General features: G+C 44.7%; 1 protein-coding gene across 2 annotated transcripts; it reads left to right on the top strand.

The window, feature by feature from the left end:
• Positions 1 to 56: 56 nt before the first annotated feature.
• Positions 57 to 27,597, top strand: layna (layilin a). Of its 2 annotated transcripts, XM_082170102.1 has the most exons (8): positions 76 to 171; positions 563 to 580; positions 13,606 to 13,903; positions 13,979 to 14,136; positions 24,404 to 24,448; positions 25,415 to 25,501; positions 26,999 to 27,101; positions 27,184 to 27,597. In XM_082170102.1, the coding sequence occupies exons 1-8, from the start codon at positions 96 to 98 to the stop codon at positions 27,533 to 27,535; spliced, it is 1,137 nt and encodes a 378-aa protein (XP_082026228.1). In that variant the 5' UTR covers positions 76 to 95; the 3' UTR covers positions 27,536 to 27,597. The 2 variants fall into 2 exon arrangements, with proteins under 2 accessions (XP_082026229.1, XP_082026228.1); XM_082170103.1 differs by lacking the exon at positions 563 to 580 and having other exon boundaries at positions 57 to 171.

Here is a 27,597-nt window from a genome sequence, read left to right on the forward strand (position 1 = left end):
TTGGTGTTGGATGTTCCTTTTTTATTTTCTCGGAATCCCATTGTCTTCGTGAAATTACTTTTAAGACCCATGGAAGTTTGATCAAAGGTGATAAAATGGAACTGATGAGAAAATGTGCCTGCGTTTTGGTTTTATTCAGCATCTCCGCGTGCGCATCAAAGATTCTGGGCGGTGAGTTGCACATTTAAGAAAGAACATTTTGCATTCGACTTTTTTTAAATATTAAAATCTAGGCTATGTAGTAATATTTGGAGGAAAAGCTTGCTAAATTGAACAAGTCAGACTTTATATATTACTTTAATCTATACTGCACTTTTGACAGCCTAAGGTTCTTTATAATATGCTAGAAACCGTTTTCTATTCTAGGTTTTTCATTGACTTTGTTGTTGTCGGTTTCGATCACGTAACTATCAGACTCGTTCGTTTTCCTGTTCAAGTAATTTGAATTAGATGCTTGAATACAGGGAGTGAGTGACTTCTTTAGATGATGCTTTAACAGTGGCTGTTTTCTCTCTTCACCACTTGTAAACCCGATGTGCTGTCCATCCTCCTTGCGGTGCAGACATTTACGAGCCCAGAGGTATGTTCTGCCTCAGACACTAATGGCTTTCTCTAAATTAAATAATAGTCCATCTCATTTCTATATATTTATGTGGTATCCATAGAGCAAAAAGTAATCATAACAGAAACATAATTACGTTTAATTTTTCCATTTTTAATAAAGGTAGGCTTGTAGTCTATTTCACAAACCCGTAGCACTTTTTTCAATTGAGTAATGATCTGCTACACGATGTTGTTCATGTTCTTAGTGAAAGGGATTTATTTATTCGTTTATTTATTTATTTTAAATTGGGAGTCCCTGGATTTGCTGTCTGAAAAACCATTGCTTTTTAGAAAAATAATCAAACATGAGACTGAAATTTATGTTCTGGAAAAAAAAAGATTGCCATTTTGCCATTTGGCCAACATTTTGTATTGACAATGCACTTGAGTTCAGTCTCACTTTTCAGTGCTGTCATTGCTGTTGTAACTTTAAGACTGCTAAAGCATTGAACCATGGGTTCCCTTTCAAGAGCAGTAACTCTAAATTGCATAGCAACGCTGCGGGAACTTATGGGCTAACGCCAGCTTGGAACAGCTGGTCAATTGTCACGAAGTATGCAAATACTGACAGGCTCGCGGGCAGTATAAAATGCACGGACAGGACAATTGCGTCAGAATCTCTTTCTTCACGCTGCCATCGTGGAAGCTGTACAGGAGGACTGGTGAATTTTCTCTAATCATTCGATAGCGTCAACTTGCCAAATTTGTGCGGGCCCCATAGACCCGCCCGACGAACATGAGTTCTGCGTTGCCTGCCTGGGCCACACCCACGGCGAGGCGGCCTTCACGGACTACATGTATGCACACTGCGCCGAACCGGATGTTCGCCGCAAGCAGTGGACGGGACCTGTGAGGAAGAGTCAGGGTCAGAGGAGAGGCCTGCGCCGCGAGAGAGTCAGTTCGCTGGAGGCCCCGCCCCTAAGCGCCGTGTTCTGCATCGTGTCCCCTATGTTCCTGTAGGTGACAAATGCAATGTTTGTGTAAATACTGTATCTGTTTGTGTGAGTTCCACAATAAAAACATGTATCCCTTCACAAAAAGAGCTTTTTCCTCCTCTTACACCCAACACTGTGTCACTCGCCCTGCCCCAGAGAAGTGCGGAGTCGCAGCCCATAACTACAACGCGACCACTATGTCATTTCCTAGACGCGTGGAGGGCTATTCCGGGCGTTTCACTGTGGCTACTGGGAATAATTCAACACGGATATTCTCTTCAGTTCAGACGCAGACCACCCTGCTTCAATGGCGTGGTCCCGTCACTGACATTGCCCCAAAACGTCCCCGTTCTGAGACAAGAAGTTCTCAGTCTGCTCGAGAAAGGAGCAATAGAGCATGTTCCTCTGAGCGAGCAGGAGAGCGGATTTTACAGCCACTATTTCATGGTGCCAAAGAAGGATGGAGGACTCCGTCTGATTCTGGACCTGAGACCCATCAACAGAGCACTTCACAAGATCCTAGCACAGATCCATCTCAGGGACTGGTTCGCTTCAGTGGATTTAAAGGGATCGGTGCGAATGATTTGGGATCGATTTGGGAGGGCGGACGTGGATCTGTCTGCCACAAGCGAGAACCCTCACTGTCAAACGTTCTTTTCGCTATCTCACTCCCCGCTGACGGGAGATGCTCTGACATTGCGTTGGACGAAAACCAGGCTTTAAGCGTTCCCTCCGGTGAAGATTCTGCCTATGGTGTTATACAAAATCAGGGAGGAGAGAGCGTCAGTGATCCTCGTGGCCCCGAACTGGCCGAACCAGCCCTGGTTTGCGGACCTGAGAGAGATAATGGTGACTCCCCCATGGCAAATCCCCCTCAGGAAGGACCTGCTGTCTCAGGCAAACGGCACGATAAGGCACCCCAGGCCCGAGCTGTGGAACCTTAATGTGTGGCTGCTTCAGGGACCTTAAATGAGCGAGACACTCTGCATTCACGAGTGCAGGGCACACTCGCGGAGGTGCGCACGCCTTCTACTAGGCACCTTTATGCTCTAAAATGGGGAGTTTTTGCAAAATGGTGCCAGAACATCGATATCGACCCGGTGATCTGTTCCGTGTCAGATGTTTTGCGCTTCCTACAGCACAGACTGGACAGCGGGAGTTTGACATCCACGTTGAAGGTGTATGTGGACGCGTTTCCCGGTTGACAGGCAATCGATCTGTAAGCACACTCTGGTGACCAGGGGAGCGAAGAGATTGTGTCCTTCACGGCCGCCATCTGTGCCGGCTTGGGATCTAGATCTAGTTTTGAGGGCTCTCTCTCTACCGCCGTTCGAGCCCCTAGCTTCGATTGCAGTGAAGGAGCTCTCCCTGAAAATGGCTTTACTCCTTGCTCTCGCCTCTGCGAAGCGCATTGGAGACTTACACGCGTTCTCGGTGAACGATAATTGTATCTGTTTCGGACCCGGCGACTGCACCGTCACTCTCCGGCCGAGACGGGGCTACGTGCCGAAGTCACTTTCTACTCCTTTCCCTGCCCGCTTTATCTGCTGAGCCGTCATCCTCATGTGACGCTGAAGCTCAGAGCGCTGTTTGCCCTGTCAGGGATATGCACATTTGGATAGGGTCGGAGCTGATGTCTCATTGGTCTAGTTCTGCCTATCAGATGCGAGCACTCCTTGCGGCACGGCTATTGGCTGACTGTCTGTCTCTTCCATGGCTGGTGTAGCTTGACCCAGTTTCTCAGGGCTTATCTTCACTACTCTCACGACGGGATTTAATACAGTTCCCGCAGCGTTGCTACGCAATGTAGAGTTACCGCTGTCGAAAGGGATCGTCTCCAGTTACTATTGTAACCTTGGGTCCCTGAGAGGCGGGAACAAGACATTGCATTAGCCGGCGTGTTCGCTGTTTGATCAGCTTTCAGTTCAGTCATGATTCTGACACAATTGTCGTGTCCATGCATTTTATACTGCCCGCGAGCCTGTTCCAAGCTGGCGTTAGCCCATTAGATTTCAGCAAAATGGAGAAGGGAGGAGTTCCCTCAGCGTTGCTACGCAATGTCTCAATGCGTCTCAATCCCAGCTTCCTAGGTCATGAATCAGTATATCGTGTACACAAATTAAGGACAGTAAGGACCCTGGTTTACTACACATTGGGACACTTTGACACTATTTATGGCTACATGACAATGTCCTCGTAAAACATCACTATTGGTATTTATGAAAAAAAAAACAGAAGTTCTGATATCTTTCCAACATTATTTTTAATGTTATTTAAAGTACATAATGATAAAATACTTTGCTTGTTACATGCATAATTTCAGCCATAAATAAATGCATTACCTGCCTAGTGATGTATGTTTATGTTGGAATATAATTAAATAATGTAAAAAAAAACAAAACATCTATCACATGCATTGTGTGTGGTAAATTGGCTCACATGATTTATGTTTCGCGCTTCAGAACTTCCATTAGGGAAACATAGTGAGCTCCCTGGTTTTCACCTTGCATTTTGGGTATTTTCTTTAGGGAGCGAACGTTTCAGTGCACTAGTAGGATTTTTCAATTGAGACAGCCTTTAAAATGGCCGACTCCCTGATCAGTGCCCTGACTACTGAACTAGGGAGCTGATTGAGACACACTCCACATCACAACACATTTGTTTTTGTTTCATTTTCTAAATACAAAATTATCGAAGTGATAGTTCACCCAAAAATGAAAATTCTGTCATCATTTACTCACCATTAAGTTGTTCCAAACCTGTATGAATTTCTTCTGCTGAACACAAAAGAAGATATTTGGAAGAATGCCGGTAACTAAACAACTGATGGGCCGACTTCCATAGTATTTTTTTTTCTTCCATACTATTGTGACCCAAGGGGGCCTTTTTAAATCAATTTCAAGTGGATAACCAACCATATAAATTTTAGATGTTTACCAGCAGGCTATCCCAATGAAGGGAAATGAAAGGAGAGAGAGGGACTGGAGTATTATAAAAATATAAACAGTTTATTTTATTTTTCTCAAGTTGGACACACACACATGAAGAACAGACCTTAGGCCTCTGGGCAACAAATTTCAGGAATGGGGACAACAAAGTGCAAAATCAAGGTGTTTGAATAAATAGCACTCAATAAGAATTCAGCAAGATTCAAACACAAAATAAATAGGGCACATCACAAAATCACATGCACACAAAAAAACAGTAGTTTACACTCAGCAAATAAGTGAACACACACACACAATACAATTGTTATTCCCCCCCCCAGGATATTGCACCAACCCAATGGCCTAAGATACAAACATTACATACACAAACATGAAGCATACAACAACACACACAAGGGAGAGACTGATGGACGACACAACGGGCCTCCCTCCCACACACACTCATACGCACATCTAGATCCTAAAAACAAAAGCACAGGAAAAACAGTGGCCAAGATGGCATGTGACGGTCCTCCTGCAAAGAAAAATTACAATACCATACAAGTAATTATACAGGTCAAATCAAAGCTATGCTTAGTTTGTAACCTGTACATCAATGGGCTAAAAATTACTTAAAACATAAAAAATCTTCAATTAAATACAAGCAGTCGGAACAGGGCAAGGTGCTAAAGTAGCCTACTTTACCAACCTGTATGAATGCTGAATGCAGACCGCAGCGTCGAGCCAAGAGCTTGTTTAGTTGTAATATCGTAGCGATCGATTTATTCCGTCTGGTTTTTACTCGTATGTTCCCAGGCCAAACTATAATACAGACATGGCGAGTCAACATGACTACATACATATGAACAAGCGTTCCGTGATGAAAATGTACACACGTGAGGGAGAAAGGAAGCCAGTGAACTTACATTCTCAGCACAACAAACAGCACGCAGCAAACTTTACAGTGGTCACACTCTAAACCCGTAACTAATATAAACAGAACACGAATCAATGAAAGTTCATTACGGCCAGTGCCTGAAGAAAAGAAAACTGAACGCTGCTCACGAGTAAAAGCAGAAAACTTACATTTTCGTTGAAGCGCGCAGACACAATTCATAGCCAGTGAGGGCTCGTGAAGACAGGAAGCTGGATGTAACCACGGCACTGAATAACCGCACAAACGCCAGATCACGCTACAAAACAATACAATATTCTGAATATACCAGATCCATGCCAACCATGTTTTCACAAGGAGGCTAAAATACATTTAAGCATGAACTCACATCAACTCGTACAACCAACCAAGAGTCCAAAGAACCAAGAGTCTGTAGCAAAACAGTAATGAGAGAGACCGCCAGCTTGCTGGATTTAAAGGTGTAGCGCCAAATGACCACCACCTGGTTCAATCAAGGCACAATTCCCACTGCCTACGTCATACCCGCTACATTCACCCACCCTTGAATGTCACCGTCCCGGTGACTAGGGCAAGGGTCAAACCCAAGGTCTAAAAACGCTATGGGAGGAAATGGTTAGAGCGCTTTCTGCCGAGGCCACTGGTGGTCTTCTAACAGTCGTGCATGGGAGATTGTGAGGGTTAGGATGGTGGCCTGCATTTGTTCTAGCAGTTCTCCTTGAAACAAGGCTATTGCCAGATGTTAATACTTCCCCCTCAACACCCAAGGAGTCATATATTAAATGTTGGGGTGTGGTCTGCCCCTGCTGTTCAAGAGCTGGAGGCTGCGACGCTCCAAACTCAGTGGGAGGTGTTGATCCTCTTACAAGAGGTGCATCAATTGCCACCAATACTCCAAAATCATCACCTTCCTCCATACTACCATCAACATCATCCCCTATAGAGTTTGGCATGCTTACGTTAAGCATCTCAGCCCCAGGTACAAGATAGGGTGAACCTGGGTCAGTTGGGAGGGGCCGTAGTTCTTTCCGGTTGATATTCTTCTCTGGACCTAACTGATCCCTTGGCCTAATTTTATAAAGTGTACCAACCTCGTCAAGGCAACTCACAATCTCATACACCACATTTTCCCAATGATCACTAATCTTGTGCCGTCCATGCGGGTGACTACGACGATACACTAGCGTACCAGGGGGCAGAAGTGGCAAAGGAACCAAATGATTCTTTGCTCGTTGTTGAGCGGCTGCCTCCAAATGAGCTCGGGCCTGACTATAGATTGCAGAGAGATGCTCCTGGTGTTCTTGAACCCACTCGGCAGTAGTAGAGTCTAATGGAGTGTCAATTATGCCCAACAAAGAATCGAGTGGAAGAGTGGGCTTACGCCCAAACATAAGTTCATACGGAGAAAACCCCGTAGACTGATGGGCTGTGGTGTTATAAGCAAATAAAACCTGTGGCAGATGGTGGGGCCACCGTCTTTTCTTGTCAGGAGGTAGTGTACGAAGCAGGTCATGCAATGTGCGGTTAAATCGCTCACATTGTCCGTTGCCCTCTGGATGGTATGGGCTAGTGCGGGATTTACGAATTCCATACACTCTGCACAATTGTTGGAACAGCTCACCTTCAAAATTGCGCCCTTGATCGGTATGGATACGTAATGGGACACCATAAATGTAAAACCACTGCTCTGTCAAGACTCGAGCTACCGTTGACGACTTCTGGTCTGCCGTAGGATATGCCTGCGCAAATTTAGAGAACACATCGGTGACAACCAAAATATTCTCTTTCCCATCACTAGATTTTTCCAATATGGAAAAGTCAATGGCTACAATTTCTAGAGGCCTTGATGCCAACAGACTACCCATAAAGGTCCTCAGTTTTGGCTGAGTTGCCTTGGCCACCACACACCGCCGACATTCACGGCACCACCGGTCGACATCCTTCCGCATAAAGGGCCAATAGCATCGCTGGCGGACAAGATTAGTTGTTCGTTCTACCCCCTGGTGGCCATGATCATCATGCAAAGCTGTGAGCACTTCTGTCTGAAGAGCCTGAGGCAGCAGTAGCTGCAAGACCTCTTTAGTACTGCCAGGGACATGTGTCTTCCTATATAGGACACCCTCGTAGACTACTAGGTCTGCCCATTGACGGACAAGCTCCACAACAGCAGGGGGCTCATTGGACCTCTCTGGAGCTGTAGGAGGACTTCCCCTCTTCCAATATACAAGGAAGGCCTTCAAAACAGGATCCTCAGCCTGCAAGAGTTGGAGATTTGCCCTGGTTCTTGTAGGGCATGCATCTATGGCCTGTATTTCAACAGAAGGGGGCATGACCACACTCTTAATTTCGACTGGCACTGAGATCCCCAAGGCCACCTCCTCCATAGAAACTGGGACTGATGGTGCCGGCAAGCGAGATAGCGCATCCGCATTCTTGTTACATGCGCCAGGACGGTACTGTATGGTGAAGTCAAAAAGAGCTAATTGCGCAGCCCAACGTTGCTCTACGGCTCCTAACTTAGCTGTCCGTAAGTAACAGAGCGGGTTGTTATCGGTCAGAACAGTAAATTTGGTACCCAGCAGATAATCCCGAAACTTGTCTGTTACTGCCCACTTAAGTGCCAACAGTTCAAGTTTCATGGCTGAGTAGTTATCCATGTTTCGTTCAGTTGGTCGCAAGCCCCTGCTTGCATAAGCAACTGGACGCCGAGGCCCTCCATCCTGCTCTTGAGATAAAACGGCGCCGAGCCCCAGCCCACTAGCATCTACCTCAAGGACAAATGGTTTGCTGAAGTCGGCGTAACCCAAAACTGGTGCGCTTATCAGTTTGTCCCTCAAAGTATTGAATGCTTGATCACAGCCCCAGTCCCAATGGTCCCGCAAAGTGGCATTACGCCCCGTCCTATTCCTTTTAGGGTGTGGCTGGAGCTTTGCCACCAATTTATGTAGAGGAGCCGCATACCTCGCAAAGCCCTGCACAAAACGCCGATAATACGACGCGAACCCAAGGAATGATCGCAGCTCTGCAACTGTAGATGGAGTGCTCCAATCCCTAACTGCACTGATCTTGTCAGGGTCCGTAGAGACCCCAGAGGCCGAGACAACGTGGCCCAAGAACTTTACTTCAGGCTGAAAAAAATGACACTTCTTTAGTTTGAGCTTAAGACCGTGCTCGCGTAGACGACTGAATACCAACTCCAAACGTTCCAGATGTTGTTTGAACGTAGCTGAAAAAACGACCACATCATCTAAATACAGGAGAAGGGAATGGAAACGCTGGTCCCCAAATATTCTTTCCATCAGCCGCTGAAAAGTCCCGGGTGCATTGCACAACCCATATGGCATCCTCTGAAACTCAAAGAGGCCAAATGGCGTGCAAAAAGCGGTTTTAGCCCGATCCTTCTCAGCAACTGGCACCTGGTTATAACCACTCGCAAGGTCGAGAGTGGAGAAGAGAGACGCACCTGTGAGGGCATCCAAAGACTCCTCAATTCTTGGCAATGGAAAGGCATCTTTCCTAGTCTTTGCGTTTAGTTGTCTATAGTCGACACAAAGACGAATAGATCCATCTCTCTTCTCCACAACCACGATGGGTGAGGAATAAGGACTACAGCTCGGTTTTACCACTCCCTGATCTAACAACTCCTGGATATGTGCCTTCACTACATCATACTGGGATGGTGGAAGTCGTCTGTAGCGTTGCCGCACCGGAATGTCGTCAACCACAGGAATCTCGTGCTCGATCAAGTTGGTACAGCCCAAGAGTGCCTCACTACATCTAAACGTATCACTATACTTCTGAAGTAAAGACTTTGCTTCCCATTGCTCGGACTCAGTTAGATTAGGCCAGGAAAGGTCCGCAAACCCTAACGAGGGAGTTGTAGCAGCCTCCATTGACCGAATAAACGCGACAGGGCCTTGAGTGCCATTTTCTTCCTGAAAGCAGATGGATTTGTTAGCGGAACGTGCAGTGATCAAATACATTTCCCCCAACAGGGTACGTGGTTTTATCCACCGATCTACCTGGCCCACATTAACAACTGGCACTTGTACTGTACCATTTCCAATGGGGAGCAATGAGATTGGGACAATTAAGTCTGGTGGCAACTGCCACCCTGCCGCTGCTGGTTCTAACAGTACAGAAGGAATCAATGGGCCAAGCCCCTGCCTACAGGTGGCTGACACAAACTTTAAAGATCCGGCTGGAACACAAATGGAGGACCCAGGGGCAGTCAAAACCCTACCTAGAACACCAGACGTAGAAAAGTCCTCGAGGCGTTGACACGCTAATAAGGCATGTTCCCAAACGACTGGGACCGTTACCCCGGAAGTAGTAAACAAACTTGCACCGTCTCGGCAAAAAAACTCTCGCAGGCAGCAACGAAGGACATTCATCCCAATCAATCCTGGGACAGAGTCCTTGTTTATCTTAAATCTGGACTCAGGTGGATCTTGAACCACCAAGACGCCTATGGAAGGAAGAACTTTTCCTAAGACTTTTACATCCAATTCTAAGTAACCTCGATATGGAATCTCTAGGCCATTGGCCGCTTTTAACTGTAACCACCCACAGGAACGTAGCTGGTCACACCCCAGGACTCGAAAATGGTTATTAAAGAAGGACTCCGTAATGGTAGATACCATAGAACCGGTATCTATAAGACAAGTAACAGTTACACCGCCCATCTGAACATCTACCACTGGACACTCGCCCACCAATGCAGAGGGACAGGACAAAAGAGATGTAAACGAATCTGAGCCCATCAAACCCCCTTCTAGTGCTTGGCTCCATGCACTAGAGGGTGCTAGTTTCCCTGTTGCCTGCCGGAGGAGTCATCCCTCTCATTCCCCACGGGTGGCCTGGACCCAACCCCCACACGCTGTGTCTGCCGTGAGCCAACCAGGCAATCCCTAGCCATATGGCCTACTTGCTCACAACGCAGACAAATAGGTCTGCCATCCACATCAAAACGAAACCGCCTCTGATGATTAGTCTGCCTATTTGGTAGATTGGATGGCCCTGAGCCAGGGGACAAATGTTTAAGAATAGTATCTAATTGGGCCTGCTGCCTACGCAAACAGTCTTTGAGCTCGGTCAATTCATTACTTGGTTGTGCTACAACGACCTGGGCTTCTGCCTGCCATGCTCCCACCACCCTTGAACTAGCGTCACACGAAAAAGCCCTTGCACGGACAGAACGAGGCCCCTCGCCATCATCGGCCCAGCGAAATGCCTCACGACGCAAGTCCAAAAAGGAGGAATCAGGATTAAGGCGGATATATTGTTTTAATTCTCTACGCAGCATTTTGTCTCTAACGTTTTCTGCAAATTGATCACGGAGAACACAGTCGGGTTTAGCCATTGCAGTTGTATTTTTACGTTGTGCGACTTCCATAAGTGACATTAATGAGTGTGAAAATTCACGCAACGTTTCTCCCTCCCGTTGACGACATTGAAAAAATTTTTGTTGAGCGTCAATATAAGACTGACTACAGCCAAAAGTCTCAGTCAGTATAGAAAAAATATTTTCAGGCTCGGATCTAACTAGAGCTGGATGGAGTTTAATTTCTAGTTTTGCCTCCCCATCTAGAAGGTCATACACAAAGTGCGCCTGCTCACCTATAGACATATGCCTAACCTGTAAACATCGACGGACCTCCTCGATCCATTCCTCCACCGGAGGAGACTCTGAACTACCAGAGAACCTGGGATATTTACGTTCTCTAGGAACATACACATACCTCAATCCAGAAGACCCTGGCTCCTGAGAATTTGGCTCTTGGCGATTTGACTCTTGCTGACTCTGCTCTCCCTGTTCTACAGCCCCAGCGGATGCTACATTTCCCTGACGTAGCCTTTCATTGTCAGCCTGCAACTGTTTAATCTGCTCCATTAGCTGCCCGACCCGTTCCTCCGGCTCCTGAGACATTTTAAACCGCACAAAGCCAGAGGGAAAAAAAAGAAGTTACGTTTTTTTTTTTTTTTTTTTTTTAAATACAAACCACTTATCACTTGCAGAACCGCTGTCCAGGCCCAGTCCTCAACCACTGCTTTTCCTGTACTCTACCTGCAATGAATACACACATACACACAAAACAACAAAAACAAATTACACCAGTCCCAATCAACCCTGCCCCGACTACGCCAAATGTGACCCAAGGGGGCCTTTTTAAATCAATTTCAAGTGGATAACCAACCATATAAATTTTAGATGTTTACCAGCAGGCTATCCCAATGAAGGGAAATGAAAGGAGAGAGAGGGACTGGAGTATTATAAAAATATAAACAGTTTATTTTATTTTTCTCAAGTTGGACACACACACATGAAGAACAGACCTTAGGCCTCTGGGCAACAAATTTCAGGAATGGGGACAACAAAGTGCAAAATCAAGGTGTTTGAATAAATAGCACTCAATAAGAATTCAGCAAGATTCAAACACAAAATAAATAGGGCACATCACAAAATCACATGCACACAAAAAAACAGTAGTTTACACTCAGCAAATAAGTGAACACACACACACAATACAATTGTTATTCCCCCCCCCAGGATATTGCACCAACCCAATGGCCTAAGATACAAACATTACATACACAAACATGAAGCATACAACAACACACACAAGGGAGAGACTGATGGACGACACAACGGGCCTCCCTCCCACACACACTCATACGCACATCTAGATCCTAAAAACAAAAGCACAGGAAAAACAGTGGCCAAGATGGCATGTGACGGTCCTCCTGCAAAGAAAAATTACAATACCATACAAGTAATTATACAGGTCAAATCAAAGCTATGCTTAGTTTGTAACCTGTACATCAATGGGCTAAAAATTACTTAAAACATAAAAAATCTTCAATTAAATACAAGCAGTCGGAACAGGGCAAGGTGCTAAAGTAGCCTACTTTACCAACCTGTATGAATGCTGAATGCAGACCGCAGCGTCGAGCCAAGAGCTTGTTTAGTTGTAATATCGTAGCGATCGATTTATTCCGTCTGGTTTTTACTCGTATGTTCCCAGGCCAAACTATAATACAGACATGGCGAGTCAACATGACTACATACATATGAACAAGCGTTCCGTGATGAAAATGTACACACGTGAGGGAGAAAGGAAGCCAGTGAACTTACATTCTCAGCACAACAAACAGCACGCAGCAAACTTTACAGTGGTCACACTCTAAACCCGTAACTAATATAAACAGAACACGAATCAATGAAAGTTCATTACGGCCAGTGCCTGAAGAAAAGAAAACTGAACGCTGCTCACGAGTAAAAGCAGAAAACTTACATTTTCGTTGAAGCGCGCAGACACAATTCATAGCCAGTGAGGGCTCGTGAAGACAGGAAGCTGGATGTAACCACGGCACTGAATAACCGCACAAACGCCAGATCACGCTACAAAACAATACAATATTCTGAATATACCAGATCCATGCCAACCATGTTTTCACAAGGAGGCTAAAATACATTTAAGCATGAACTCACATCAACTCGTACAACCAACCAAGAGTCCAAAGAACCAAGAGTCTGTAGCAAAACAGTAATGAGAGAGACCGCCAGCTTGCTGGATTTAAAGGTGTAGCGCCAAATGACCACCACCTGGTTCAATCAAGGCACAATTCCCACTGCCTACGTCATACCCGCTACACTATGGAAGTCAATAGGGCCCATCAACTGTTTGGCCTATATTCTTCAAAATATCTTCTTTTGTGTTCAACAACTTGAGGGCGATTAAATGATGACAGAATTAAACATTTGGGTGAACCATCCTTTTAAAGGTGCTCTAAGTGATGTTGGGTGACGTCACTTCTTGTTGATGTTTAAAGTATTGTCAAACAAAACGGAGGCTAGCTAGACCCTCCCTCCTCCTCATCATCCGCGCACTAACCCCCCAAACCCCACCCCCAAATCCTTCTTGTCGGTTATTGGCTGGAACAGTTTTTTGTGTTTCGTGGTGCGGGTTAGCCCAGTTTGTTTTTCTTGCCGTTTGTGGTCCTGGGGTGTCTACAGAGACCGCGTTTTTTTACAGTGTGTTCAGGGGACAGGCAGCTAGCTGATAGTGAGGAGATGTGTGCTGTATGTGACAGAAAATGTTTTGTCCTAAAAAACGTGTGACATCGCTTAGAGCATGTCTAAATAAAAGTCCATGGGATGAATCAATATATGTCAATATATTTACATTCCGTTGTCTTTTCTAACATTTATAATGTGTCTCTTAAGGTCAACAGATATGCAAGCGTGGCACTGAGAAGCCCTGCTATAAAATTGCCTACTTTCAGGACAGCCAACGTAAACTCAACTTTGAAGATGCGAGTCGAGCCTGCAGGAGTGATGGCGGAGACCTTCTCAGTATTGAGTCTAAGACTGAGCAGAGACTGATAGAAAATTTCATCCATGAACTAAAAGCATCAGATGGTGACTTTTGGATTGGGCTTCGTAGGGATCAAGACTATGAGGAGAAAAACGGAGACTGCCCATCTCAATACTACTGGCTGGATGGAAGCCAAGCAACCTTCAGGTGTGACGAGAGCTGCATTTGATGGACACATTCCCTATGTAGGTCCTTTTGCTTATTGTTTTGTGTGTGTGACAGGAACTGGCACTTGGATGAGCCTTCTTGTGGGTATGAGGTGTGTGTAGTGATGTATCATCAGCCCTCTGCTCCTCCGGGTCAGGGTGGTCCTTACATGTTCCAGTGGAATGACGACAATTGTGAAACCAAAAACAACTTTATCTGCAAGTACACCAAAGGTTGGGATGGCATATTTTATTCAAATGATTTCTCAGTCAATTCATTTTACTTATGATGTTGCTCATACAGTTCTTAGTTTGGTGATTTGAACAAACCTAAGCATCAAACTTGCTAATCACACGGCTCTGTGGAATACTTGATTCTGATTGGTCAATTGTGCCATCGAGCGGTATGTTATATTTGGTATAATGGACTCAGCCGGTTGTTATCGCAAAATAAACCCTGGCGGGGTGATCAGGACATCTTGCATCATCCTGAAAGGGTTAATTCTACGATAAAAAACGACTGGATGTACATTATCCTGCTTATTATGCGGCCACTTGCTGTAAATAATTAGACATTGATCGAGTCATATACTTTATCAGCTCTTTAAACGCTTCCACGGAGAAGGCAGTTGCTAGCAAGCGGCAAGTTCAAAGTTCAAACTCTACGGTCATTTAAGGTATATGGTACAGTCATACCACTTATTACACAGTATTTTGCCACATAAATAATTATGGGGATAAGAAATATTCATTTGAGATTAAACTGTTTTAAAATCGACACCTGTTTGTTATCTTATAATTCATTACAGTGTACAAAACAATCGTCGCAAATTGGCAGCAGCTGCATTTGTATGAAACAAGAGAGCGAGTCCGCGGTACCGGATGACATAATTAAATAACTGTACACAAAATATTGATTTGAGTTTTTTATATTTTATTAGCTATTATTATTTTATTTTATGTATTATTACAGTACCATATCCCTTAAATGTCTGTCTAGTTTGAACTTGCCATGCACTTGCTAGCAACTGCTCTCTCTGCGGAAGCTTTGCGTTTAAAGAGCTAATCAAATATTTCAACTCAGATCAATGGTCTATTTCATATCTAATTATTTACTTATGTGGCAAGTAGCCACGTTGGGGTTTATTCTGCGATAACAACTGGCTGGATGTATAATATGCTATACATGTTACTCATCCTGCACTGAAAACGGTGCAGCTTTATAAAGAGAGCCGTGCTATTATTTTTTAAAGTAAACAGGCTTATGATTTCGATCTAATAAACAATAAAAAAGCATATAAATCCCATTCACTTACATTGAAGAAGAGTCCACATATCTGGAGAGCACAATATCCTGACTTGGGGAAGTTCCCTTTCAAGGGAACTCGCGTTGCGTCGAAATTGACGCTATGGGGAACGCTTTGCGTGATGACGTCTTGAAGCACATGTAAAATCAGTCCAATGGTGTGGCGGAACGTCAGAGGCGGGTGACGTCACGTACCAGGAAGCTATAAAAGCCAGCCCGAAACAGAAAATGAAAGCTTTCTGAGTCTTCACTTGCGCTCTGTGTGAAATCTGTCCCTGTTATTTGGTGTTGTCTGTCTATATTATATTATTATATTTATATATTCAGTATGGCGAGTAAGCAGCAGCAGTTTAGAGTGTGTGTTCACCCCTGCCCGCGTTATTTATCGAGTGGGGACACTCACACTCTTTGTGTTGTCTGTTTGGGTGAAGAGCATGCCCAGTCAGCACTCGAGGGTGCTGGCTGTGAGCATTGCGATGCGCTTCCTATGCGTACGCTCAGATCCCGCCTGGCTTTATTTAACCGGGATCGCGTTCCCCAGGGCTCTGGTCCCGCCGCTGCCGAGGCACGGCGTCGATCACAGACCTGGGGTTCGCAAATGGATCTATCAGTGGATGTTGAGACGGGCTCTGCCTTATCTCAGCCTCTTTCTGATAGATCCAGTGCCTCTCAGCAGGGTGTGGAAGCACGCGTTGCGGTTTCTTCCCCCCCGATGGAGGCACCAATACTGCAATTGTCCAGCTCTGAGGAGTTGGACGTTGTTAGTATTGACGCTGAGTCTGAGGATTCGCCACCTCAGTCTCATGCGTTTGAAGAATTGCTCGATGTTGTTACGAGAGCTGTCGAGCGATTATCTGTTGAGTGGCCAGAGGATCGGCAGGGCGCTCGTTCGAAAAGCAAGCTCGACGAGCGTTTCCTGCCATCTCGTGCACAGCCTCAGCGCAGAAGCCTTCCGTTTTTCCCCGATCTCCACACCGAGGTGTGGAGATCGTGGCGGAAACCAGTGTCATTTAGAGTGTATACTGCACAAACATCACACTATTCTTCCATTCACAATTATAAAGAGCATGGTTATGGGGAGATGCCGAAGGTGGAAGAGACGCTCGCGAGCTATCTCTCTCCAGCAACGGCATCTTCTCTGAAGGTTCCTGCACTACCATCCAAGCCAGTAAAATTCACATCTTCCCTGGTTCACAAGGCTTATGCCGCCGCCGGCCAAGCTGCAGCGTGTTTACACACAATGTCACTAATGCAAGCGTACCAGGCTGAATTATTGGGTGATTCTGAAGAGGGCGGGGGTATTGGTTCCGATACTGTGTCTGAATTGCGTAGAGCCACAGATTTGTCTCTCAGGGCCACCAAGGAGACGGCTAAATCCATCGGCCGCTCTATGGCAGCCCTGGTGGCCACTGAGAGGCATCTGTGGCTCAATTTAAGTGATATAAAGGACAAAGAGAAACATGTTCTTTTAGATGCACCGGTTTCCGATTTGGAGATGCAGTTAATAGTGCTGTAGCTAAATCACAAGAAGCTTCAAGACAGGCAGCTGCACTTCAGAAACTTCTCCCCCGCCGTTCTTTCATTGAGGCTGCTGAGCGGGAGCAGCCTCACTCATCTAAAAAGAGAGCTGAGCACCGTGCCACTCAGAAACAGAGCGTTTCCTCCCGTGCTCCCCCACAAAAATCTCGGGGACACGGAGGGCGCTCTCAAACCCAGAAGTCTGCGAGGGGTAAAACGGATCTGCGGACCGTTATTACCGCCAAGAAGGCTGCTGGGAAAAAGTCCTGATGTCCGAGGGCTCAGGACAAATGAGGGTAGTCCCCCCCCGAAGCAGAGCGGTCAACACCTCTTTTTACGGTGCCCGTCTCTCTTCGGTGCCCTCAGGGGACCGGTCTGCCAACCCTGCCGCCTCCGGTGTTTCAGGGCGCAGCGGTCTCCGGCGAGCACATATCTCAAGGTCCACCCGGAAACGTAGTGGCCTCGGGATGCCCGCCCCCTCTGAGGAGGGTGCTAGAGCAGTCTGTTCGGTCATTCCCTGCCGGTGCGCCGTTACAGGGCGACGAACCGACTACTCAACAGCAACAAAATCCAGAAACCAGTCTCGAGAGGCTGGTACCTCTAGTAGAATCTTTGACAGCGTGGAAGCTACTGTCAAATGTTTCTCGTTGGGTCCTGCAGACCGTGGAAAAAGGGTATCAGATACAATTCAAGAAACGCCCACCTCGGTTTATGGGGGTCCTGCCCACAGTGGTGGGTCCCGAGCAGGTTCTGGTTATGGAACAGGAAGTAAACACTCTGTTAGAGAAAGGGGCCATAGAATATGTACCTCCCTCCAACAGGGAAACCGGGTTTTACAGCCGGTACTTCATAGTTCCAAAGAAGGACGGGGGATTGCGTCCCATTTTAGATCTTCGAGTTCTGAACGAGTTAGTCATGCAGCTCAAGTTCAAAATTTTAACATTGAGACAAATCGTGCCACAGATCAGGTCCGAGGACTGGTTTGTCACGATAGATCTCAAGGACGCATATTTCCATATTTCCATCCGTCCGTGTCATTGGAAGTTCCTGAGGTTTGCTTTCGGGGGCAAAGCATACCAATATCGAGTTCTTCCATTCGGCCTGGCTTTATCACCCCGCACTTTCACCAAATGCGTGGATGCAGCTCTGGCGCCTCTGCGCCTCCAGGGTATTCGCATCATGAACTACATCGACGATTGGTTGATTTTAGCTCAGTCGCATCAGATGGCGGTTCAACATCGAGATGTTGTTCTCGCCCATATGAAAGAGTTGGGGTTACGGCTGAACGCCAAGAAGAGTGTGCTTTCTCCACTTCAGAGGACCACTTTTTTAGGCGTGGTTTGGGATTCAGTGTCGATGCAGGCGCGCCTGTCACCGCCACGGATAGATTCCATCCTTGCAGCTGTGAAAAGTGTAAAGCTAGGCCAGCTACTCACTGTCAAACAGTTCCAGAGACTGTTGGGTCTCATGGCAGCAGCTTCCAACGTGATACCTTTTGGACTACTGCACATGATGCCCCTGCAGTGGTGGCTCAGGACCAGGGGGTTTTCCCCGAGGGGCAACCCATTTCGCACAATCAAGGTCACGCGGCGATGCCTACGTGCCTTGGTTATGTGGAAGAAACCTTGGTTCCTGTCCCAGGGCCCAGTGCTGGGAGCTCCTTGTCGTCGCAAACTGCTAACGACGGATGCTTCCCTCATGGGTTGGGGAGCGATCCTAGAGGGTCGCTCATCTCAAGGTCTGTGGGAAGACCATCATCGTTCCTGGCATATCAATCGCCTGGAGATGTTAGCTGTCTTCCGGGCTCTGAGGAGCTTTATCACAGATCTCAGGGGACACCATGCGTTAGTGCATACGGACAACATGTCGGTAGTCGCCTAAATCAACCACCAAGGGGGTTTGCGCTGGCGCCCATTATCCAATCTGGCACGCCATATCCTCTTGTGGTCCCAGGGGAAGTTGCTGTCACTCAGGGCAGCCTACATCCCCGGGGTCCAGAATATAGGAGCAGACACTCTGTCGAGACAGGGGCCGAGGCCCGGGGAATGGAGGCTCCACCCCGAGGTGGTGGAGCTGATATGGAGGGAGTTTGGCCAAGCACAAGTGGATCTGTTTGCGTCTCGAGAGACGTCTCACTGTCCACTTTGGTTCTCCCTCACGCATCCAGCTCCTCTGGGACTGGATGCTATGGTACAGACGTGGCCGAGGCTACGTCTGTACGCCTTTCCCCCAGTTGCTCTGCTCCCGGGAGTTCTGGAGAGAGTTCGCAGGGACCGGGTTTGCCTGCTTCTTATAGCCCCGCGCTGGCCGGGCAGAGTATGGTTTCCCGATCTTGTGTCCCTCCTCGACGGCATCCTCTGGAGCTTCCTGTCAGGAGGGACCTTCTGTCCCAAGCAGGGGGCTCGATTTTTCACCCCCGACCGGAACTGTGGAACCTGTGGGCTTGGCCTCTGAGGGGGCCCAGCTCATAGAGTCAGGTCTCTCAACTGAGGTTGTTGAGACCATTCTACAGTCCAGAGCTCCCTCCACGAGGAAACTTTATGCCCTGAAGTGGAGAGTATTCACTTCTTGGTGTAGTGACCGTCGGTTGGATCCAGTCAACTGCCCAATTGGTACAGTTCTGGAGTTCCTGCAGGACCGGTTCACTGCAGGTCTGACCCCGTCCACTTTAAAGGTTTATGTGGCGGCTATAGGTGCTTACCACATTACTTTGGGTGGAATGTCTGTGGGGAAAGACCCTCTGGTATCTCGTTTCCTTTGTGGCACTTGGAGGCTGAGGCCTGCAGTTCGCTCTAGGGTGCCACCTTGGGATTTGTCCATTGCGCTGCAAGGCCTTTCCCTGGCCCCCTTCGAGCCCATCCTGAGAAATTCCTAACTCTGAAAGGTCAAGGTCAAGGTCAAATTTATTTATAAAGCACATTTCCAAGCAGTCATTACTGCCACAAAGTGCTGTACAGAAATTCATACCAAACATAAAACATATTAATTAATCAAAAAGAGAAATTAAATAGGCAAAATGTCCCAATAATAATAATAATAGTTAAAACACATATAGACATTTTTACAATCAAACATCACAACGTCACAGCTCGTATTATATTAAATGCTTTATCAAAAAGATAAGTCTTTAAAAGCGATTTAAATGACTCAATAGAGCTAACTTCCTTAATATTAAGGGGAAGAGCATTCCATAGCTTAGGTCCTGCAACGGAAAATGCTCTGTCTCCTCTGGTTCTCAGTCTAGATCTAGGACAGTCTAGAAGTCGCTGGTCATTTGACCTAAGTGCTCTGACTGAGGTGTGCATAGTCAGCAAATCCGCTAAATAAGACGGTGCTAATCCATTTAAAGATTTAAAAACAAATAATAAAATCTTAAACTGGATTCTGAAAGCAACAGGCAACCAGTGGAGGGACGACAGTACCGGAGTAATATGATCAAATCGTTTTTTCCCTGTCAACAGGCGAGCGGCTGCATTTTGTACTAATTGTAAACGGTGAATAGACGACTGATCTAAACCATAGTATAAAGAGTTACAGTAGTCCAAGCGATTTGTAATGAGGGCATGTACAACTTTTTCTAGTTGACTTTGCGGCAGGTACAGCTTCACTTTCCCCAACAGTCTAAGCTGAAAAAAGCTTGTTTTAACTACTGAACTAATTTGTTTCTCTAATTTAAAAGAACTATCAATAATGACTCCAAGATTTTTTACAGATAGGCTGTAATTGGGGAGTAATGGGCCTATAGCCCTGTTTAAACCTGAGATATCCGGCTTCCCAAAAATTATAATTTCAGTTTTTTTGTCATTCAAATGTAAAAAATTTAGTGACATCCAATCCCTTATTTCACCCAGACAGTTACTCAGTGCTTCAGTAGAATTGGTTTTAGAATTTAGAGGTAGATATATCTGGACGTCATCAGCAAAGCAGTGAAACGAAATTTTGTATTTCCTGAAGATTGATCCCAAGGGCAACATATACAATGAAAACAGGACTGGGCCCAAGATAGAACCTTGGGGCACCCCGCTATTAATTAGAGTTTTCTTAGAGTAAAAAGGTCCGAAATTTACAGAAAAAGATCTGTCAGTCAAATAAGACTCAAACCAGTTCAGAGCTGTGCCTTTGATACCTGCGCAGGACTCAAGTCTTGACAGTAAAATCTTATGATCGACCGTATCGAACGCAGCGGTCAAATCTAAAAGCACCAACACAGCAGAGCTACCAGAATCAGAAATTAAGAGGAGATCGTTAAATACTTTTAAAAGTGCGGTTTCCGTACTGTGACCTGATTTAAAACCTGATTGAAATTTTTCAAATATATTATTTGATTTAAGGTGCAGTAAAAGTTGCTTATAAACCACTTTTTCTAATATTTTAGACAAAAAAGGCAGCTTGGAAACTGGCCTGTAATTAGACAAGACAGAGGGGTCTAAATTGTGTTTCTTTAGAAGAGGTTGTACAATGGCCTTTTTAAAGGTTACCGGCACAGAACCTGTTAAAAGAGACATATTTATCATATTTAAAATATAAAATCCAACAGTGTCAAATACATCTATAAAAAGCTTTGCAGGAAGGCAGTCCAGTGAACAGACAGAAAGTCTTAAGCATTGGACCGTCTTTAACAAATCTAAAAGCGATATTGGGATAAAATTTTCAAATATGCCTAAGCATAACGGTGTAACACTGGGATCTGGTGCAGTACAACATGTTAATGCCCTAATACTGGACACCTTATCAGTAAAAAATTCACAGAATCGGTCACACAAAATTGTGCTAGGAATAATGCCGATGTGTTCAGGAGGGTTAATTATCCTATTTAGTACATTAAAAAGGACTTGGGGTTTATGACAGTTGTTTAGCACAAGGTTCGACATGTACTGGGTCTTTGCCGCTTTAACAGCAGACTGGTATTTGGACAAGCAATTCCTTAAAATCTCCAGAGAAATATAGAGCTTGTCTTTCCTCCATTTCCTCTCAGCACATCTACATTCCCTTCTGAGAGCACGAGTAATGTCATTTAGCCATGGCTCTCTATTTAAATGAGCCTTCTTGCTCTTTAGCGGTGCTACTGAGTCAAGAATTTCAGTACACGTAGAGTCAAATAAAGCCACCAACTCCTCAATGTCCTTGAATGAAGAAATATCTCGAGACACTACTGGAAAGGTGTCAAATGCTGCAGCAAATAATGAAGCCGTAGATGAATTAATTATGCGCCGCTGACTCATAGGGAAGCACGACTTGCTTTGAGAGCACGGCAAAGAGACAGTAAATAAAACTGGCATATGATCAGAAATACCTGCATCTGAAATATCCTTTATGGACACATTTAAATTGTGTGACAGTACCAGATCGAGAGAATGGCCCTTGTTGTGAGTCGGGCCATTCACCGATTGAGTGAGGTTAAAAGAATCCAAAATGTTTAAAAAATCCTTGACCAAAGGCTTCGAAGCACAACAAACATGAATATTAAAATCACCAACAATTAAGAAATGATTGTAGGTTAGAGCAATGCCAGCCACAAACGCCGAAAAGTCGTTAATAAATTCCTTGTTAATTTTTGGAGGGCGATAAATGAGTGCACATGCCACTGATCCGTGTAATTTAAGTTTGAGTTCAAAAAGTTGTAGCTCAAAGCTCTTATATTGATTACATGGAGTTTTTTTACAGTTCAGGCTGGATTTAAAAATTGTCGCTAGGCCTCCACCTTTACCCGTTGTTCTAGGACAGCTAAAGAAAGAGCATGACGGAGGAAGGAGCTCTGAGAAGGGGAAAAACTCACCAGGTTGAACCCACGTCTCCGAAAGAAGCATACAGTCAAGCTCCCGGGATCGAAAAAAGTAATTTAACATAAAAGTCTTGTTAGACAATGATCTAACATTAATCAGTGCCAAATTAAGAACAGTGTCCTGTGTGTGTGGTAGTTTGGCTCGAGCCAATGAACGGAGATTCATGAGATCCACGCCGCGCTTGGCCGTTTGTGAACGCCGGGGAACAAATTCCTCCACTGGCATACGCAGCTGATCCACAGCGATGACCGCTTCAGGTTGTATCGGGAGTAGCCACCTCCTCTTGAGGTCCAAAGAAGGACAGACAGTTGGTAAGAAGAAGTCGTGTTGAAATCCCGGTCCATTTTTCCACGTGGACCGTAGATATGCTCTCGCTCTTGCAACCACACCACCTCGCTTTCTCCGCCTTCTATGGCGTTTCCTCCGCGAAGCTGTACTGGAGGTAAACTGCAAATACGCCGGCAGAGCTGGGAGTGTAGAAGGGAGTGCATCCGAGGACTGATTCCCATAACTAACATTCGTTGTCCAGACAGCATGTTGATCACGAATAGAAAAAAGAGTTTGGCGATCGTATACAAACAGAGCTGTGACATTTTGATAACTTAAACTAATAATAACACACAATAAACAAAATAAAACCGGGAGACGCTGCGCCGTGCACACTGCTGGCGCCATCATCCACGGTTACACCGTGAAAGCTCTGTTCCTTCTCGCCATTTCTTCTCTCAAGAGAATAGGGGATCTCCAAGCATTGTCGGTTGCTCCGTCATGCTTGGAGTTTGCTCCGGGTATGGTTAAAGCTTTTCTTCATCCTAGACCGGGTTATATCCCCAAGGTCCCCACTAATGTGGCTAGACCTATTGTTCTGCAGGCCTTCTGTCCTCCTCCTTTTCAAAATGCGGACCAGGAGGCGAATAATTTGCTTTGCCCAGTTCGGGCGTTAGACGCTTATGTCCACAGAGCTGCCCTGTGGCGTAAAAGCGATCAATTGTTTGTATGCTTTGGGTCCCCTAACAAGGGAGGTCCAGTGTCTAAGCAAAGGATGAGCAAGTGGGTGGTTGAGGCTATCTCACTTGCTTATGAGGCGGCTGGGCAGCCTTCTCCTTTGGCTGTCCAGTCGCACTCTACTAGGAGTATGGCGGCCTCTAAGGCCCTTTTATCAGGAGTATATTTACAGGACGTTTGTGATGCGGCAGGCTGGTCCTCACCGCACACCTTCGTCAGGTTCTACTCTTTAGACCTAGACTCTACTCCAGGGTCTCAGGTTTTGTCTTCCTAGTGCTGCTCACTTGATTTCACACAGGACAGACATTTGTAGCTATGGTGGCGTTGGTATAGACGTTCCCCATAGCGTCAATTTCGACGCAACGCGAGTTCCCTTGAAGGGGAACGCCTCGGTTACGACTGTAACCTCGGTTCCCTGAAGAGGGAACGAGCGTTGCGTCACCTTGCCATATCTCCTTCATGCCTGTCAGCACGACTTCAGACTCTACGAAGCTTTCGTTTTCTGTTTCGGGCTGGCTTTTATAGCTTCCTGGTACGTGACGTCACCCGCCTCTGACGTTCCGCCACACCATTGGACTGATTTTACATGTGCTTCAAGACGTCATCACGCAAAGCGTTCCCCATAGCGTCAATTTCGACGCAACGCTCGTTCCCTCTTCAGGGAACCGAGGTTACAGTCGTAACCGAGGCGTTCTCATTTACCATTCACATTTTACATTTTTTGATTAGAGCTTCCCAGAGCAACAAGAACTGGGGTGCGTTTCCCAAAAGCATCGTTAGCCAACTACGGTCGCAAGTTCTGTCACTACCAACAGAGCAATCAGTTGGCTTTGGGAAATGTACCCCTGTTTAGTGTTTGATATATCATGGTCATCATGTGATGTTTCAGATAAACCTCCAGCACCAATCCCTGCAGAAAATGAAACATTTAAAGGTAAGCTTGATATTTATATATTTTTTATTAATATGTATATTAATATAGTGCCTCTGAAAAATGTGTAAAAATTATTTTGTTTTTTTATAAAATAAAGACAGCTGATGTAGTGGTTCTCAACCAGTAGGAGGCTTCAGGAAACTTCCAGGAGGGCCTCAATAAGTCTTACAATTATTTAAATGTAGTTATATTAACATAACCTTGTGAAAAAGAAGTGCTCTTAATTGTATTAAATATCACTTGTATTGTACTTAAAATTTAAGAGTATATTTTAAAACAAAACTAATTTTAGATTTACATTACATGCAATTCGCACTTAAAGGCATAGTTCACCCAACTCACCATTAAGTTGTTCACAAAAAAAGGAATTAAGAATATGGGGAACCAAACAGTTGTGAGGCAACATTGACTTCCATAGTCTTCCAAATATCTTCCTTTGTGTTCACCAGAACAAAAAAACACTCATACAGGTTTGGAACAACTTGAGGAGGGAGTAAATGATGACAGAATTAAAATGTTCGGGTGAACTATCCATTAAGCATATTTTCGTAATAAGTATTATTTTTTAAAGTATGCTAAGTGTACTTATTTTTCACAAGGGTAATATGAATTACAATGCAAAACAAAATACTACAAATAAACATGTACATCATTAAACTGATATTTTTTATTTTATAAATTTTTATTACAACAAAAGTATCAAACGTACATATCAGCTTACATAGCAGGACTTTCAAATATTGTCTTGGACAAAGGGGGGCCTTGGTGTCAAAAAGTTTGAGAACCACTGGCCTAATGTTGGATGGACTCATTTTAATCCACCATTTGTGAATTATGGGAAAGTCTGCATTTATTGGTTTGTTTGTGCTTGTTTCTTTGTTTAATACTTTTAATTAGTTTAATGTGCTGTTTTATTGATGTCTTACACCAGATAATACACAAAAACCTAATTCACGTATATTACAGATGCTTTTCCGACACCCAGAATACCCAGATACCCCTCTGTCACAGAAAAGGATGATGGCATGAGAGTGGTCGTATCTGAACCTCCAGGTGAATCTTTTTCTCACAGACATGGTTGAAGACTCTCATGTCATGGATACCTATTAACTAAATAGAGTAGGTCCAAAAGACTGGCATTTTTTCTTCTTCAGTTAAAAATGGTATAAACATATAGTAGTTGTACGGTTTCGAATTAAAATAAAATGTCTGTCTTGTACTCACCCTCATGTCGTTCCAAACCGGTCGTTCATCTTCAAACCACAAATAAAGATATTTTAATGAAAACTGAGAGATTTTGTCCCTCAATAGATGTCCATTTTATCAAAACTTTGACACTTCAAAATGGTCATAAAAACACATAAACATAAAAAGTGCAATATAAGGGTGAAGGGGACAATTTCGGACACAACCAGAGTGTAATGTCACCAGCTGGAGTGCCCTTGAGAGCCACCAGAGGGCACTCCACATTAGACTATTGTCATTCCCTCACATACTACATTTCCCATAACTCATGCATCTGCCATGTCTTGTTTAGTGTCACACTGCAATTCCAAGCATTCGCCTTGTTTTCTTTATCTTGGTTTTTGATCTTCTGTCCAGTTTTCTTGGTTTCCTCTGTTTTTGCCTGTGCCCCTTAGCCCCTATGACCCTGTTATTGTTTGGACTGATTATTACCCAGGCCAGTGTTTATGACCCTTGCCTATTTTCGACTACGATTGTGATTACCCTTTCAATAAAACTGCATTTGGATCCTCAACCTTCGTGTCTCGGAGCAGTTTGTGACACAGAGAATCAAATATGGTCCTTTTCAAATTTCAATTGATAGACAAAAAAAAAGAGAGAATGTTATATCTTTGTTTGTTTTGAAGATGAATGAAAGTCATACAGGTTTGAGTTGTTATGAGTTATAGATTGGAGACAAATATGTCTGCACTATTTATTATAGGTCACTAATCAATAAGTAAATTTGTGTCATTGATCCTGCGACTCTTTGTACAGATGAGCAGACGTTGTTGCTTCAACTGAAGCACAAGATGCTTTTTGGATCATTTTAAATCATGCTGCATATTATGATCATCAGGTTTTAAACACATTGACATAACCCATACTAAGAATTGTAAGTTTTCGTTTAAATGGGTATGCTGATAATATAATTTGTTATAAAATCTTTTGAGTTAGAATTGTAGACATATTTTCAGTCGTGGTCTTCGACGGTTTTTAATGTAAAAAGTATACACCACTGTTCAAAACTTTGGGGTCAGTAAGAATTTTTTATTTTATTTTTAAATTGATACTTTTATTCAGTGAGGATGCATTCAATTGATCAAAAGTGACAGTAAAGACTTTTTAAATTCTAATAACGATTTCTATTTTTTATAAATTATTTTGAACTTAATGTGGCACTGAAGACTGGAGTAATGATGCTGAAGATTCAGCTTTGCATAAGAGACATAAGAGACTTCTTTCAGAAACATTAATCCAAACTTTTGAATGGTGTTTCAAGGCTGTATACTTTTCATATTAACCAATATCCTGCATTTCTTTCAGACAATGCTCTCAATGTCACTTACATTGTGCTGCCAACCATACCACTTCTACTGCTGCTGATTGTGGCGACGGGGGTTTTCTGCTTTAAGCTGTTCACAAAGAGGTGCGTTGTTTCACTGATCTCTTACCTAAAGAAAGCCTGCCATTTTAAATTTGATAGTAAAAAACATCATCTATGTATGCAGGAAGAAAGAACAGACTGAGACCCCTCCAAAGGATCCAGGATACTGGGCTGCTGGTGAAAGATGCAACAGCCCGAGCCCTGACGTCTACAAGGTCATCCGAAGGCAGCATGAATCAGACCTGGCCGGCACACGGCCTGACATCAAAAACACTTCCTTCCTGGGTTCTTCTCCAGACACTCCAACCGGAGATTATGACAACCTGGCAGGCCGTGACACTGAAAGTGGTTTTGTGACACTGGCCAGCACTGAGAGCGGCTTTGTGACCAACGATATGTATGACACGCTGCAAGGCCGTGGAAGTGGGAGATACTACAGAGACCAAGGATGGATGGATGAGTTATATGGCTACTGATATAAAAGATGACATTAGCATTTAACACTGTATTCTCTTGTTAAGAATGATAATAGCTTACC

Source organism: Leuciscus leuciscus (assembly GCF_965113295.1).
Source record: "Leuciscus leuciscus genome assembly, chromosome: 5".
NCBI lineage: Eukaryota > Metazoa > Chordata > Actinopteri > Cypriniformes > Leuciscidae > Leuciscus > Leuciscus leuciscus.

What these genes read in the sequence shown, in the direction of transcription:
- layna (XM_082170102.1), top strand. Translation starts at nt 96, where the DNA reads ATGGAACTGATGAGAAAATGTGCCTGCGTTTTGGTTTTATTCAGCATC. An exon ending in TATCTGCAAGTACACCAAAG is followed by an intron (nt 14,137 to 24,403) that starts GTTGGGATGGCA and finishes GTGATGTTTCAG; the next exon opens with ATAAACCTCCAGCACCAATC. An exon ending in AGAAAATGAAACATTTAAAG is followed by an intron (nt 24,449 to 25,414) that starts GTAAGCTTGATA and finishes CGTATATTACAG; the next exon opens with ATGCTTTTCCGACACCCAGA.